Below are 16,057 nucleotides of genomic sequence, written 5' to 3' on the forward strand. Positions count from 1 at the left end.
GGAGATATAAACATATTCAAACAACAGTGGTCTGTGTATGTGGTTACTTGTTAATTTCTCCCCCTTGTTTTCACTGTTCCTAGATTGATACTCCGTGTCCCTTTTTTCTAAAATTTCCATCACTGCTTTCTTGTATTCTATGGGAGATTTTCTCAACTTGAAATCCTAAGTGGTCTACTGAATTCTAATTTCAACTTTTAATTCCAAGTTTTTCTTGTTCTTTGTTCCTTTTTCATTACATCCTTGGTTTAAGATACTCACAGGTTCTCTGAAATTATTTAATAATCAGAAGACACAGGTTCTGAGATTATTTCATAATCAGAGAGCTAATTAATAGCTCATTTCTGTTACCTTCATTATCTCTCTCTTCAAAGGCCATTTCTTCCATTTGTTTTAGTTTCCATCTTTTATGTTGGAGCCCTCCTTGATTATTCACATTTAATGATGACCTACTAAAACTTGACTGGTACCACTCTATTGACAGGACTTATTAATGGATATGCTTTCAATTAGATGATTCATCAAGGCTCTGGTTTACTCGAGGGCATCTCTAGTGCCAAAATGTGGAAGACTGTTCTCTGGAGGCATTCAATTTCTCCACAGAATTTCAACCACCATCCACCCACCTTTCTCATTCTGTTGAGCCCATCTCATGCTGAGTGGAGAAATTCCTAGCTATCTGTGTTCTACACTCACACATGGGATCAATTTTTTTATATATATGCATATAGATACACATACATATTCACAGCAACAATCATATTCTACCTGGAAATATCTGAAGTGTCTTGTATTTGATCTATGGTAAAAAAATAAAGTTTACCAAGGAAAAGAGAATATATGAAAAGAATACTTATGTTAAAAATATGCCAATATGATGTTCACTGTTGAATGGTTTGCAATAGGAAAAATAATGGAACTAACCTAAATGTTTTTTATCATCGACAAATTAAACAAGTCACATATAAAGAATCAGGAATTGGACGAGCTTTGGACTTCACAGAAACAACACTGGAAGCAAAAAACAATTGAACAATACCAATAAAATAATGAAGGGAAAACTTCCAACCCAGCTAAACCACGAATGGAATAAAGATATTTTCATACGTGCACAGTCTAAAACATTACCCTTCCTCTTAATCATTTGTTCTTAAGAAGTTACTAGAGAGTGTGCTCTACCACAATGACAGTATACCAAAAAGGGTGAGAAAAGACATGAGATCCCAAAAACAAAGGAATTCCAAGGACTACTTTAAAGAGAAACCTCTCAAATGGGGTCTCCCCCGGAAAAGAGCCTTGCACCAGGGGTAGAAGGCCAGCAGTCCAGACTAGCACAGTATTACTTCCAAAGAAAGCCACATCGAGGGCTAGCACCACCAAGATGCCTGCTGGCCCCTATGGTCTTTGAACTCAGATTCTTTATGTGTATGTAGCTTGTTTTAACCTTCCAGCTCTTCCCACAAAGGGCCAATACCGGGATCGGCTGGTAACATCATTTTACCCAGCAGAAACAGTCTCGTGACCTACCCCTGATTGGTAAGCCCAGGATCAGAGAAGATAGAGATGGCTTAGCACCCCTTAAGCATGTCGCTGTCGGTCATCCACTATGACAACGTCTGGGGTTCTGGGCAGTGAGCCCTGGTGTTTCCCAGACCTCCCGTATGACCTTGCCCCACCGAATTCCTTTTGAGAGGCTTTTATAAACTCTCAGAGGCTGAATATGAAATCAGAATATGACCTGGAGACGATTCGGATAACATTCTCAGGGAGCCTTAATCTAAGTAGAAATATCTTTTCTTATAGATAGCTCGGCTTATGCTTGCTATTCAGTTTTTAGAAAAACTAAACAATAACCTCTTTAAGAATGCATATATGTTTAATACAATTCTAAAGAAAAGGAAAGGAATAATTATACTAAAATCAGGATATTAATTACTTCTGGGGAAGATGTTCAGAATTCTTTTCAGTAAATACTATTCGGTTATCACTGAAGTAGACATAAATATGTTCATTATTATTCTTTAAATTATATATATTTTCCATATACTGTTCTGTATGTGTGATGAATTAGAAAGTTATGAAAAATGAACTTTAGAATATTTACAGCATTTGGCTTATTGAATGAGTTCATGTAAATATCTGTCTGAAATAAGAGACAAGAAACAATTTCCATTACACTCAAAATAAAACCCAAACTCTCTTAGTTATGAGAAATGTAAAATCTTTTTATGGAGAAACATTCTTTCACCTCATTTGACAGAGCAGATCCCCTCCCCACCCCTTTTCCCTGCGAGTCAGATTTACTAAGTCTCCCCCTCCAGTCCTTGTCACTTTTTATTATTTGATAGTTGCACCCCATTCTGCCTTAAATATTAAACAGTAATGCCACCATAAAAGAGAACATAATAAACATACTCAAGACCAGCAAAGTTAAATATTCTTTACAAAAAAATTCAATATAATTTTATAGTTTGGTATGTAATACCATAATCCATGCTTTATAATGGCAACAGAAAAAATGGTACCTGAAAAAAAGTATAGTTACAGTACAATAGGTGAATATTAAATTTTAATTAAAATTTATGGTGCCCTTGGATCTACTAATAACAGAAATATTTCCAAGCCTAAATCAATAGCTGATTTTATTTCAAGGAATAACAGAGCCAAAACAATTCTGGTTCAATTAAAAAACAGAATTTGATAATGTCACCAAATTACCTTTTTAGAATTTTGATTTATAAAAACTAAAAACAAACACTCGTATAGAACAGGATGTTTGCTATATTTACCTTGAAGTCCATTAAGAATAGAAGTAATTTCTATGGATTTAATATGAGCTGTATCGGAGTTTTTGGCATCAGTAAGATCCAGCTTAGATACCATTTCAGGTGATGAATTTGTCTGAAATGGTGGTTTTGACAAGCGCCGAAGTTTACAGTTTTTAGGAGAATATTTTTCATCTTTGTCTTTTTCTTTGTCTAATTTATTCTAGGTTAAGAAAAAATATCTCATGTTAGCCATAATTTATCACGAGGCACTATTAGTAACAATGTTAATATTCATTTTAACTCAGTTATAAAATATATTATTAAATAATACAAAAAGTATATAAAAAGCCCCTCAAAACAGCCAGCTATTTTTTCAAGTTATTTAACAAATACTGCAGCAAAAAGTTTTTGTCTGATATTTATATTTAAATAGTGGAAATAAATGAACAATCAGATAGGTAATTAAGACTAGCAAAGCTCCATACTGCTAATAATTGGTATTACGACTTCTTCAAAATTAAATCATAATAGGCTTAAATATTCATTTAAAAAAAGAAACTCAATTTCAGTCTGGTAATTTTAAAATCTGGAACATTCTCAACATAAAATGTGGGTTAGAAATGATAAAATTCCAAATGTCTTCATTCAGTTGACAGCTGGGAGTAAACTCTACATAAATTGTCCTGCTGTAAAGTCAAGTCGGAGGCAATCTTCCTGTCTCATTGATAAATTCATGCTTTGGGGAAAAACTGAGAAATTTTTTCCAATTCTCTGTTTACAAATAGACAGGCAGAGGCTAACTAATATACTTCCTAAAAACTATTTTAAAAATTTGTTCTTAAAATAATTTATAGGAAAAATAATTTAGACAAGCTCTCTACATGATGTAGCAGAAAACAATTCTGAAGTCCTGCTACACAATCAGACTACAGAATCTGAGTGACTATCTTACTATTCTCCAAAAATGGTGCACAGCTAGTAGTATCACCGTGGACACACACAAGTTAACTCATTACACATAACAGAAGCTTTAGAGTCGAGGTTCTCCTAGTGAGGACCTCAGCCCTGCAACATTAGCATCTTCTAGGAATTTGTTAGAAATGAAAACTCCTGGAACCAGACTCAGTGCTAGTGAATCAGAAACACTGGGGATGGGGCCAAGCAACCTGAGTTGTACCCAGTTCTCCAGATGATTGTGCCAGAGACGTGCTCAAATATGAGATCCACGGACTTAGGAACCTGGGCTTAATCCTCAGAACGCACTGAGAAGGCTTCTGTGCAGGCAGACTACCACAGCCTATCGATGATTAGAGCTGTTCTAATTTTTCTACTGCTGCCATTTCATCACTTCATTGCTTTATACCAGAGGTCACCATACACCTCTGAAGGCAGAAAGACTACCCCTCTCAAAGTTCAACTATGGCTTTTAATGGCTGCCAGAGGACAGCCTTGAAAATAGTGGTTCTCAGGGTCAGATGAGAGAGAGAGGGGTGTACAATATCAAATATTTTCCAGGAAGCTTTTTCAAAATTCACATGCCTCTTTCCTTATGACCTGGAGTTTTAATATGCCTGGGAGGGGCCAAGAACTTAACTGAGAACTAAATAAATATTTAGAAAAAACTCCCCATATAATATTCTAATATTGCTTCTCCCATCCCTACCCTATCCTCTACCTGAGAAATACTCCTTTTAAACTTGCTTGGTGTAAGGAAATTGGCTTTTTAAGTGCCACACACACAAAATTCTTCTAGTGGATAAAAACAATGCTAAATATAGTATGATTTCTATACTTTTCAATAAAGACCAAGAGTTACAATGAAAAGGGCTTGAGAAGGCCTCAGCTCTAGCTACTGGGTTGCTATGCCCGAACTTTAAAAACATGGATCCAATTTTACAGTGAGAAAGAATAACCACCTCAGGAGAAAGCTTTCACTATTTGGGATCACTAGCTGTAAAGTAAATAGCTCCTCACTTTGAATATGAAAATTAAATTTCGGGAGAAATACTCAAACACCTCAACTATATATACCATTCAAAACATTAAAGAGCCAACAAAAGGACAAAAAAAGTTCTAAAACCTAGTTAATGGTCTACTTTCTAATAACACATTAAAAAGATTTAGCCTTAGAAAGAATAAAAGTAATTGGGTCATACATAAAAGTAATATTAATTTCCATACGAGCGGCATCTATGGAGAATGCGCTAATAGGGCCTTGTGAACATGTCCTAAGCCCTATGTATCCAGTCAAGTAAAGACGAAGAGAGAGGGCTCTTCTCTGCCTTCAGACACCTCCTTTCCTTCCTGAGTAGTTTGCAGCTAGTACAGTAACCCAGGGCTCCAGGCCCACTATTTGAAGGCTCCTAGTTGGAGACCAAAAGAGGCAGGACATGGTTGAAATGGGTAAGTGAAATCTGGCTGGGTGGACTTCTACAACGCTGAAACTGAAAAAGCCTCAAAGATCATTTAGTACCGTTTCCAAAATGCCTTTTCATAAGCTGACAATATTAACTGTACCCAAATCTAGTTTTAGATCAATTTGCTATTTCAAGAGAGTATTTCCAACTCTACTAATACTAAATGTACACACACAGTGCATCATTTGGGAGTAAAAGTTCTTATATAAGAGCTATTATGAATAGCAAAATAAACACTTACCTTTATTTTCTTCCGATGTTTTATCTTTGGCACATTTTTATCAGCTGGTCTTACTATTTTATCTGCTTTAATCCATTCATCGTATCTGAAATTAAAGGAAATTAATATAAATATGCAAAACACACACCATAGAAGTAACTACGCCACATTAAAGAGAAACTCATAAATAGAATTAACATTTCAGAACTGGAAAGGACCCTGGGGGTCATTTAATTCAACTTCCTGGTTTGATGCATAAAGCTCCCAAGGCCCAAAGACAGAGGTGCGTGACTTGCCCAAGAACATAATGTCAGCTGGAAAGCAAGATGTCTTGACTCCTAGACTAGCACTTCTTACTCTGCTACACCAAAGAGAAACCAAATCTGTACGGCAACTATTAAGAGAACTCACACTATTTCCTATGCATTTTAAAATTGACTTTGTATTTATTGTTCTTAAGCAACAAGTAGGCTTTTTTTCCTAGATAATCAGGAAGCTAAGGTAATATGTTCCAGTTTTAAATGACACTGTGTGATCGAAGAGCATAGTATTATAATACTATAGACATAGAATTGTAACACTAAAATACTTATGGACAATGCAAAATCACCTAGAAAAAATATCTTTACATAGAATACCAGGAAAGCGTCACTGTGCCAAGTTTTTCAGTATTTGGAGATGCTTCCTACATGTACAGACAGCTGAGAGTCAACAGCTGGGACGGCCCTGCCACTCTGCTGATAGTCTACGTGATTTTATAGGGTGCAAATTACTACTGACTGCAATAAAGCTATCTCTTTAAAGCAAAAAAGAATGACGGTTTATTTTTGTAAAAACTCAGCTAGAAAGAGGAAACAATACAAACAAATTAACCGCTCTTTATGTTCAAGTTACATACATTCATTGTGGAAAATGGAAAACTCACTGACATTTTTAACTCCAGAACATGAACAACTGATAATGAGCTTTTAAATTAAATGTCCTCATTATCAGAGGCACTAAATGATATAATAAAGGCCCTAAGTCAGGAAGCAAATGACTTGGGTCATTACATGACTAATACATTATATTCCTGCTCCAGAGTAGGCCTAGAAGGTATCTGTAACACTGCCCGGCAGTTACACTGGTGGTGCAACCTCTGGCTGCAGGAAAGCTCAGCGCTCAAGCCCACAAGGGGGCAGGGAGAGGGGTATGTTTATATCTGCTGGAAGCTGTTGAGGCCACAACGATAACTGAGAGAATGGGGAAGGAATAGAATGAGTTCTAGGAAAGTCTTTATATAATTCCTGCTAACTAGTTATGTGGCCCTGGTCAGGTTATTCTCAACATCAGACTTAGTTTATTCTGTATAAGAGTGCATTTAAAACAACAACAACAACAAAAAGACTGTATAGCACATATGATTTTTTGAGGATCAAATATATGATAAATACTTTGAAAGTTTTAAAGCAAATATTATTCTTCTATTAAACACACTTCTTTCGGTAATTATACTGACACAGTAGCACCTACCTATGTATTTATAGTACTTTTAATTTTCCCATTAATACTGAAAATTGCATTATGCTTGAGAAGAAAGCAATGTGTTTCTTTCCAAAATTGAAGTGAAGGTGGAGAATAAACAGAAAATATATCCACTTTCTGCGAAGTTGAATGTGAACTCCTAGAAGTTGCACCTACTCGAATAGTTATGGAAAGCAATACTATGTACTTTGTTTGGAAGAAAACAAAACAAGCTTTCTATTTCGTTATGAAATGAACTGAAGATGTGCATGATGGTTACCTGTAACACCAATGTAAGCTAAACAAAGATACAATAGTTTTTCTTTACCTTTCTGAACCAGATAATCTGTTACGCAGTTTTATAATACCAGACATTTTTACTATCAATAATACTACTACTTAATTCAATTTGGGTTTTTGACATGAATTGTATTTCCAATTAGGGGTAAAACAGTAGCTTTCAATGTAAGACTAACACCATGATAGTGTATGTTTGTATATTTTACATAGAGCACCAAACACATCAAACAAGCAAAAAATAGTTAACTGTCTCCTTAGCTAAAATGTTCACTGTGGTAGAAGAAGACTTCTTTATGATTCAGAGAGAATGTTAATATATGCTGCTTAAATTCTCTTCGGAACAAGGTAGAAGGAACATATACATAAACAAATTAATGGTTATTGGGAATGGTATGAGCTGATGCCCACTGCCTAAGCTCCACCAGTGTACAGATGCTATATGGTTATGATAAACAATAACTTTTGTGGCTGAAAGCTTTCTGAAAGGGTTTATTGAACCATATGCTAACCAGGAAAAGGACCAGTGGGGCGTGGAAACTAAACCACCAGCAGCAGGGCTGGATGGAGAAGACAGCGTATCCACTGCCCTGGAGCGGACGCGGCTCTTGGGGAAGAAAGATGTCAGTTGTTTTGAAAGAATTTATATCGGCTGTAGATAGAAGAGGAGGGACAAGATGAAGTGAGGCTACTTTGGGGATAGGTGCATAGCCTATAAGAAAGAAGAGCTTGCTGCCTTTTGGATTGGTTGTGGACAACAGCCCAGAAAGTTCACACGTGGTGGCACCTGGTGGTCAGCTATTCCACTATTTTCTCTAGATAATTGGGGAAATAGCCACCTGAAAGTTCATTCAAAGTTTCAACACATATTCAGGAATATTTTTTGGTTCTGACTGTAGCTGTTAACTGATTAACCTCTCCTGTCTCTTACTTCCATCATGTGGCCTGCTGTAATTTAGGACATCTCAGAATTTTCCACGTTAGTAATCATTTTCTCCTCCACTATAAAGTAAAAATGGTATGAGAGGACTGGTCGTCAGAACTTAAGTAGTGAATTTTGATGTGGAAAGAGTGTTGGACCAAGCAGGAAACAAGAAAAATTCTGGAATTAGATGACGCAAACTACATACACTTCTAAAACACCTGAACAGTAGTGATCAAACACTACGTTTTTACTATCCCGGATAACAATTTTGTTTTAAAATTATAAAATATTCTTTATGGTTTTAAGAGATTCCTTGGAAAATTCTTTAGGTATGTTTCCTATTGGAATAATTACATGGCAACTTATGGGTCTATAAATATTAACTAATATTATGACTATTATTTGCCTCTTTCTATTCTACTTTCTCAATGTTTTTTGTATGTTTAGGCATTCCCGTGTTCTGACATTATTCTTTTGGATTTTTTCTTTTCTCAGCCAAATTTATGCTCTTTTTATAAAATGTAGTAACACAATATTGTTATTGTTATTATAATTAATAGCTTCTGGAACTAGAGCATGCCTTAAAAACCTATCAATTTATTTCATAGATTGAGAAACTCAAATCGTGGAAACAAATTGACCTTGCAAGCTACAGGCTTGTCAAAAAGCACTATGTGGCACATTAGCGGAGAAAGGGAAATGGACTGCCTGCCTGTTAAAACCATGTAATAGAGAGATGGTAGAGGGCCTGCCAGGTCCTATTCAGAGTAAGCACACAGAAGAGTAACAGACCAGCAACTGAAAAGCGTTATTAAAAATGCACAGTATGAACCAACCCACGATGGGGGAGAATGGGCGAAAACAATGTGTGAGAATATTGGTTAAGGGAGCTTTTTTAAACTACAAATGCCCTTACCAAAAACAGAGGCTGAGACCACTGATATAAACATTAACAAATATTTCAAAACTTAATGAAGTTCTAAATAGTACTTTGGTTGCCTGATTAATCTTACAAAAAAAAAAAAAGAAAAAGAAAAAAAGATGATCAGAAAAATACCACTAGCTATAACTGACATTGTATTTTAAAAATAGGAAATGTTTTGTCCCTTTATGTAATTATTCATTATAGTGTTATTCAACTGTTCTATTTTCTTTACAGAATGCTTTCAAAGAACAGAAAGGAGAGAAATAAAATATGTGGGGGAAAAAACTGGTGTCCCCCAAAATGACCATTTTCTACAGACACTAAATTATTTAAAACTTCGGTCAATTTAATTTTGATGTTATTAGTGCCATTTAATTTAAGTAATGGAGGCAAGATTAGTTGGTCAAGATCTCCGGTTCCCTATCAAATACCAAAAGTTAAGACTTGAATGAAGGGATTAAAGTTCAGAACTGCAAGAAAAAGCTGCAGTCGATCCTGTTTAGTCTATATAAAGTCAGACTTTTTATACAGTAGTTAATGTATATTAAAGAGACTACACACTACATTTACTTTAGGCATAACAGATCAGAAAGTAGTCAATGAAAATAGAAAAAGGAAAATTTAGCTCAAATTCAAATATCATGAATACCATAAAAATCGAAATTACTGGGAAGTAACAAAGAGCAGAAAATTGCAGCTAAAAAACAAGACCACAAAATATTTCTCAATTTCTCCTTGGAGTACGAAATCAAGGAACAGATCCATTAACCCCTCAAAATAGATTCTTAAAGAATGCAAGAATCTTAATTACTAAGTCAAATATACATTTTTTCATTTTATAATGCTTCCAGTACTTTCCTCACACATCCCCAAGTACATGGCCATGTTGTTCTTCCCTCAGCTATAACGGGCATCCCTGCACAGGGCTCTCCAATATTCCTGATTCTTTTGTAAAGTGCCACAGAGGGAATCGAGACAGCAGAGTGCACGTTTTGATGGGGTCTCTCTACTGCGTGGGAAGAACATTACGTAACAGCTATTTAGGGCAACAGGTCTTCAGAGAAACCCCTTTCTTGGTAAATGCCTAGATTCCTTAAGGATAGCAGCCCTGTTGCTGTCAGCCCTCATGCTTTGTGATAATATAGCTTGAGAACTAGGCGGGAAATTTAAACTAAGTGGTTGGCCTACGAACAAAATGACTTGCAATTTAAGATCCAAGTAATAGCGTTTTATGAGAACGTCTGAGGAAAATCAGGTAGTTTGGATCATTGCTATAAACTATCCTCCTGCCTTTAACTGGACTTCAGCTTTAGAAATTATGATCAGAAGAGAGTAATTGGTTGCTTGTGATAAAAGGAAATATAGCCTGCCAGGAAAAGAGCATTGCTAAATTCACTTAAAAACAAGACAAATATTGAAATAAATATTAAAAACAATTAAAAAATTCTTAGTCTTAAGAAAATTAAGACTAAGTCTGTTAGTGATTAGACCATACTTTTTCCACTCAGTTATTAATAAATTCATTGTAATTAATGCATAGAATCTAGTCAAGTATCTTATCTGATATTTAACTAAAGTACTACGGAAAATATCTTCAAAGTATAATAAATACATGACTTATCTGAGAGTATTTCTACTGAGATCACCTAACATTCAGCTAATGATGCATGAGCAACTCATTTAACTTCCCAAGGTCTGCTCCTTCACCTACATAAAATGAAAGAGGTGCACCAGAGGGTCCCTGAAATGAAAAATTCTATGAAACTCCAAGACTAAAAGTATGTACAAGGGCTGATTCACCCGACAAACTCGCTGGGTACCCATTATGTGACAGGCTCTGCGCTGGGCACTGGTATTCAGCAGTGAATGCAGCACAGCTCCTTCCCTCAAGGAGCTTACAATTAAACAAAGACAATACTGAACAGTAATTACAAAAGGAACAATACAAACCTTCTGAACCTTCTGAAAGAAGAAGCCACATAAATATCTGAATGTTTAAAATGTGTTGAATTAAAATATTTACACAAAGCTAGAAGCATCCATTCAGAGACCACAGCATACTTGCTCTCACCAGAGAAAAATAGAGTTCCAAAAGAAAGCTTTGATAATTTTTGTGTGGATGTGTTGGCAAATCATCTAAGAAATCATTTAGCAATAATAAAATGGAAAAGAACGTTAGTTAACCAGATATAAGATACCAAAATGGTTACTGTCCCCACATAAGTTCAGGTTTTGGTTCTTCTTAAACCCAACTAAACCACTTGCAAGGAAATATTATCAGCATATATAATATATACCCAAAAGACATCTTAGAGATTAAAAATAACCACAGTAATTATAAGTAGAATAAAGGTATTTTAAAAATAATATCATAAGCAAAACCAAACTGACGTAATACTTAAAAACTCACTATTTGAAGTATGATACAGATTAAAAAGATAAACTCTAATAATCAACCATCGATTTAAGTAAAATAGTAAAATCATTTGTATTTTGTTTTCTGTAATGGATACTCAATTAATAATTGTTGAACAAGACATATCTTATATCTTCCTGACCTATACACAAAAAAGTTAATGTATGCCATAAACTTAGCTTTTAAAATCCTCATATCTAAAGTGAAAATTTAGGCTATCGTAACAAGGAAAGGAAGTTGTCCCCCTTAATTAAGGAACCATGGGAAACAAGGTATGACATTGTAAAGGGCAAAAGACCAAGTATGATGAAAAGCGGCACTAGTTATTAATTATAAATTTTATAAGCAATTTTACCAATATTTACTTCCTTGTTGAATTTTCTATAACATCTCAATTTATACATATTTCTAATCTAAGAAAATATCTAAAGCATAATTTATGAAAAGCCCCACTGAACACAACTTAATGCTTTGAGTCATGTACTTAAGATATAACAAAACAAAAAGTATTGTATTGCTGAAAAACTGTAATTGTAATGTAACATTTGTAACATTTCATATTCCCACCTCATGTAACACTTAAATCCCTATCAAAGACACAGGAATGGTGTTCGTCACAATAAAGAAAATAACAGAATGATAGAAACATGAATATTATAGCATAATCATATTTAAGATTTGACACAACCCCCCACCAAAGAATGGTATAGTAATTATATCAATTGGTTTTCCTAGAGAAATTAACTCTAAAATGAAACAAAGGAATAGGGCTTTAGGCAGAGGTAATACGTAGTGTTAAGAGCACATCACAGAGCAATGTTATCAGGCTTTACTCAAAAAATACTGCAAATGGTTAGCAACTGTGGCACTCACTGTATTTTGTGACTAAGATATTGACTTTAAAAAGTACCCCAAAAGTTTATTAATAATTGGTTAAGTTTAGGGGATTAGTATTTGTGCACAGTTAGACAAATATACTGAAGGTTCCTGCCAAACTACAAAACCACCAAATGGAACAAGCCCAAGTTTATGTTTTACATTAAAAGTACCTGCCAATCCACAAAAACTACTAAATGGAAAGGTCCAATTTACTAAATACTCTAAGTTGAATATACAAAGAAAGAAAAGTCCATTCGAGTGCAAAGATACCTGAATTACTAATCTCTTTTTTTCACAAAATGTTTATTTTCACTTGTACTGAAAAACAGTCAACTCAAAAGTCACTTTTTAAGTAAAAATTATGTTTATGTTCACCTTATTCACTGTTTTCAAGCTTTGTTTTAAATTTCTTTACATGTATGACTATCTGATACAAAACATTTGCATGAAGAAAAAGAATTTTTCACAACTGGGAACACATAGCCTTTTGACTGCTATAATATTTTTCAAATGCTAGAAGACTGACAGAAAGGTCTGTGGAGGTGATTCTGGAGAAGAGGACGACAGAGAGGTGTCAAGAGTAGAATGGAAAACAGGAGGAGCGTGCAAACGGGTAGGAAGGCTTGGTGAAAAAGCTTAAGGATGATGTCCCCTTTTACCCACTAAAACAAATTTACAGATATTTACTGGGAAACCATTGTCAAATGCTCTTCATTTATAGTCCTTTAACTTTCACACTATAGAGATAAAGCAATTTTCTAGATTAGCTTGCTTTCCTTTCTACCATTACGAGAACAATTACTTCAAAGAGTAGTTTCTCACTCTCAACCCCATTTTGGCTGCTAATTAGGAGATGGGCTCTGTCTATGACCCAAAAACGTCATACAAAAGAACTGACTACCATAATCATAGTATATAAAAATTAATTGAAAATGGATCAAAACCTTAAATATTACAGCTAAAACTGTAAAATTCTTAGAAGACAATGTGGGGAAATTTTCATAACACTGGATTTGGTAATTTTTTTAGGATAAAACACCAAAAGCACAAAAAATAAATTGGACTTTATCAAAATTAAAAACTTTATCCATCAAAAGATACTATCAAGAGAGTGAAAAGACAATTCTGTGGGTTCACAGAATGGGAGGAAATATTTGCAAATCATATATCCAATAAGGGTTAATACAGAGAATATATGAAGAACTGCTACAACTTTACAACAAAAAACTAACCAAAAATGGGCAAAGGCCTTGAATATTCAGACATTTTCCCAAAGAAGACATACAAATGACCAATAAGTACATGAAAAGATGCTCAACATCACTAGTTATTAAGCACAATAAGACACCTACTAGGTTCGCTATATTTTTTGAAATGAAAAATGACAAATGTTACCACGGATATGGAGAAATTGGAACCCGAATACATTGCTGGTAAGAATGTAAAATGGTGTAGCCTCTGTGTGACATTCCCCAGGAAATTAAATGTTACCATATACAAAAGAATCAAAGAGGCTCCAGGGAGAGCCAGGCCATATCTGTCCCAACCCATTAGTTTCTATATTCTACGGGTATAACTTTCATAACCCAGTCTTTTTATTTGGATTTCAACTTCTGCTCTACTCCCATTCTGTTGCCAGGAGGTCCAATTTAATTGAGTATTTGTTTACTAGTTATCACACATGCCAGGCATACACTGTTCTAGGTGCGGTAAGGGATATTAATGGAATGAATATGAAATTGGGATATTTTTCCCCCATGTTTTAAAATTAAATGCACTTTCAAAATGTGAAGTAATGTGGTCATGATATAGAAAGCTCGAACATTGGGGGGAAAAAATTACCCACAGTCCTAGGTTGAAATTATCTAGAAGGTCAAATCCCTTTGGCTCCAAAAAAAGTAATTTAGAAAAATTCAGTATCTGAAGTGACTCAAATTAGAACTGGAAAAATAGGAATAGAACGCAAAAAAAACTTAAAATGGATTTCAGAAGTGTAGGAGAAGGGAACAATGAGAAGGGAGAAAACATATAAAGAAACATGACAGGATGTAAGAAACAAATGATAGGATAATTGAGGAATGATCTCTTAAGCTTTAGATAGGCAGAAAAGGGAAACAAAACAAGAGAAACAGTTGCAGCTACAACAACTGGAACCCAAGTAAAAGTACCACAGAAGGAGCGATCAGCTGGAACAAGCCCACTGATCAGGCAAAGTATTAAGAGGTCAAGAAATAAGGATGGAATCCAGCTAGGTGTGGTCATGGTGAGTTTTGGAGGTGTGGTGGGGGAAAAAGCCTTGTTGGAATGGGCTTACACAAAAACAAGAGAGAAACTGGTTAACAGGTGTACATAACTCACAGTTTTCGCTGGGTGCTAATGGAGCAAAGAAATGGCAGAAAACTCAAGTGAGTTTTCTTTTGAGGGAAGAAATAACTGCAGGTCTCTAAGTGGATGGGAATGACTGAGAACAAACACAGCAAGAATCTGATGATAGAAAGAAAAAGGGAGAGAATTTCTGGGCTCAAGTCTTTATATCCAGGCAAGTAGGTATGGCAACTATGCGACGGCCTTTAGACAGCAGCATGCTTAGTCACCTGTGGCTGAAGATGAGAAGGCGAGAATGTGACAGCAGATGCAGGTAATGAGGTATGTAGTGAAAGTGTAGAAGTTCTCTTCTCATTTCAATTTTTCAATGAGCTTAAAAAGCAAGGTCACCAGCTGAGTGATGATGAGTAAGAGATGCTGGAGATTTGAAGAGATAAGAACAGCATGAAAAATAATTTTTCTGTAACCATGTATGGTGATGGATGTTAACTAGACTTATTGTGGTGATCATTTCACAATACATACATATATGCTATAATTAAGTTGTACACCTGAAACTAATATAATGTTGTATGTTAATTATACCTCAATAAAGTCATTTAAAGAAACACTCCCCTAAAAAAAACAACAGTATGAAAGTCTTCCAAGAAAGTAGGAGAGTAAATGGAAGAACTTAATAGTGCCCACTTGAGGTTCACAGTTATGAATTTAAAATAAAACCAGTCAGTGTGCTTGTTTGCTTTCCTCCAGCCAAGATCAGCAGTATAGGTGCAGGCAAGGGGCAGGAATCAGATGTAATCAGGGTTTTTATAGTTTCTGTCAGGTGAGTACTACTAAGCAACACAAGAGCAACAGAAGAGGGTGGGGTCAGAAGAAGTGACTCCAGCAAGTGACTGAAGAGTGTCAGCAACATACGGAGAGGGCTGAGGCATTAGGGAGGAGAGGTTCTAGGATCAATGGATTGTAAATCCTGGTGGTAATTCTCTCCCATGGACAATAAATTCCTTAATAGGAACAATTTCTCTGTATCTTCAGTGCCAAGCATAGTATTTTGCACATCGACACTGAACTTATGTTTGCCAAATAAAGGAATAATGTTTGATAAAAAACAGCTGAATGTTCACAAAAACGGATTGAACTCATCTGTTTGTGAAAGGCTTTTACTAGTCTCCCCATTTGTTCCCTCCAAGGACAGCCAATTTGCTTACAGAAATATTTTTTAAATGAAATACATTTTTATTTCAAATAATACATTTAAGTATAATTTATCTTATTTTGTGTTTTCTGTACCTTGTAATATGGAATAGAACCGTTGTTACTTATTTACGAGTTTTACAGTTAAATTTTAGTATCTCTTTTCTCTTTTACTTAAGGGTATCCTT

The 16,057-nt window shown here is 35.1% G+C and overlaps 1 protein-coding gene across 5 annotated transcripts in view; it reads right to left on the reverse strand.

The window, feature by feature from the left end:
- Positions 1 to 16,057, reverse strand: part of ARID4B (AT-rich interaction domain 4B) — a 120,150-nt gene that overhangs the window by 14,260 nt on the left and 89,833 nt on the right. For all 5 annotated transcript variants that reach the window (XM_019746993.3, XM_074316713.2, XM_019746991.3 and 2 more), the window contains 2 exons: positions 5,427 to 5,511; positions 2,790 to 2,988 (listed from right to left, as the gene is read on the reverse strand). In XM_019746993.3, the coding sequence (XP_019602552.3) occupies positions 2,790 to 2,988; positions 5,427 to 5,511 (284 nt within the window). The remainder of the gene's footprint in view (positions 1 to 2,789; positions 2,989 to 5,426; positions 5,512 to 16,057) is intronic.

The sequence above is a fragment of the Rhinolophus sinicus genome, chromosome 6 (assembly GCF_057876585.1).
Source record: "Rhinolophus sinicus isolate RSI-liver-muscle chromosome 6, RSI-T2T, whole genome shotgun sequence".
Classification (NCBI taxonomy): Eukaryota; Metazoa; Chordata; class Mammalia; order Chiroptera; family Rhinolophidae; genus Rhinolophus; species Rhinolophus sinicus.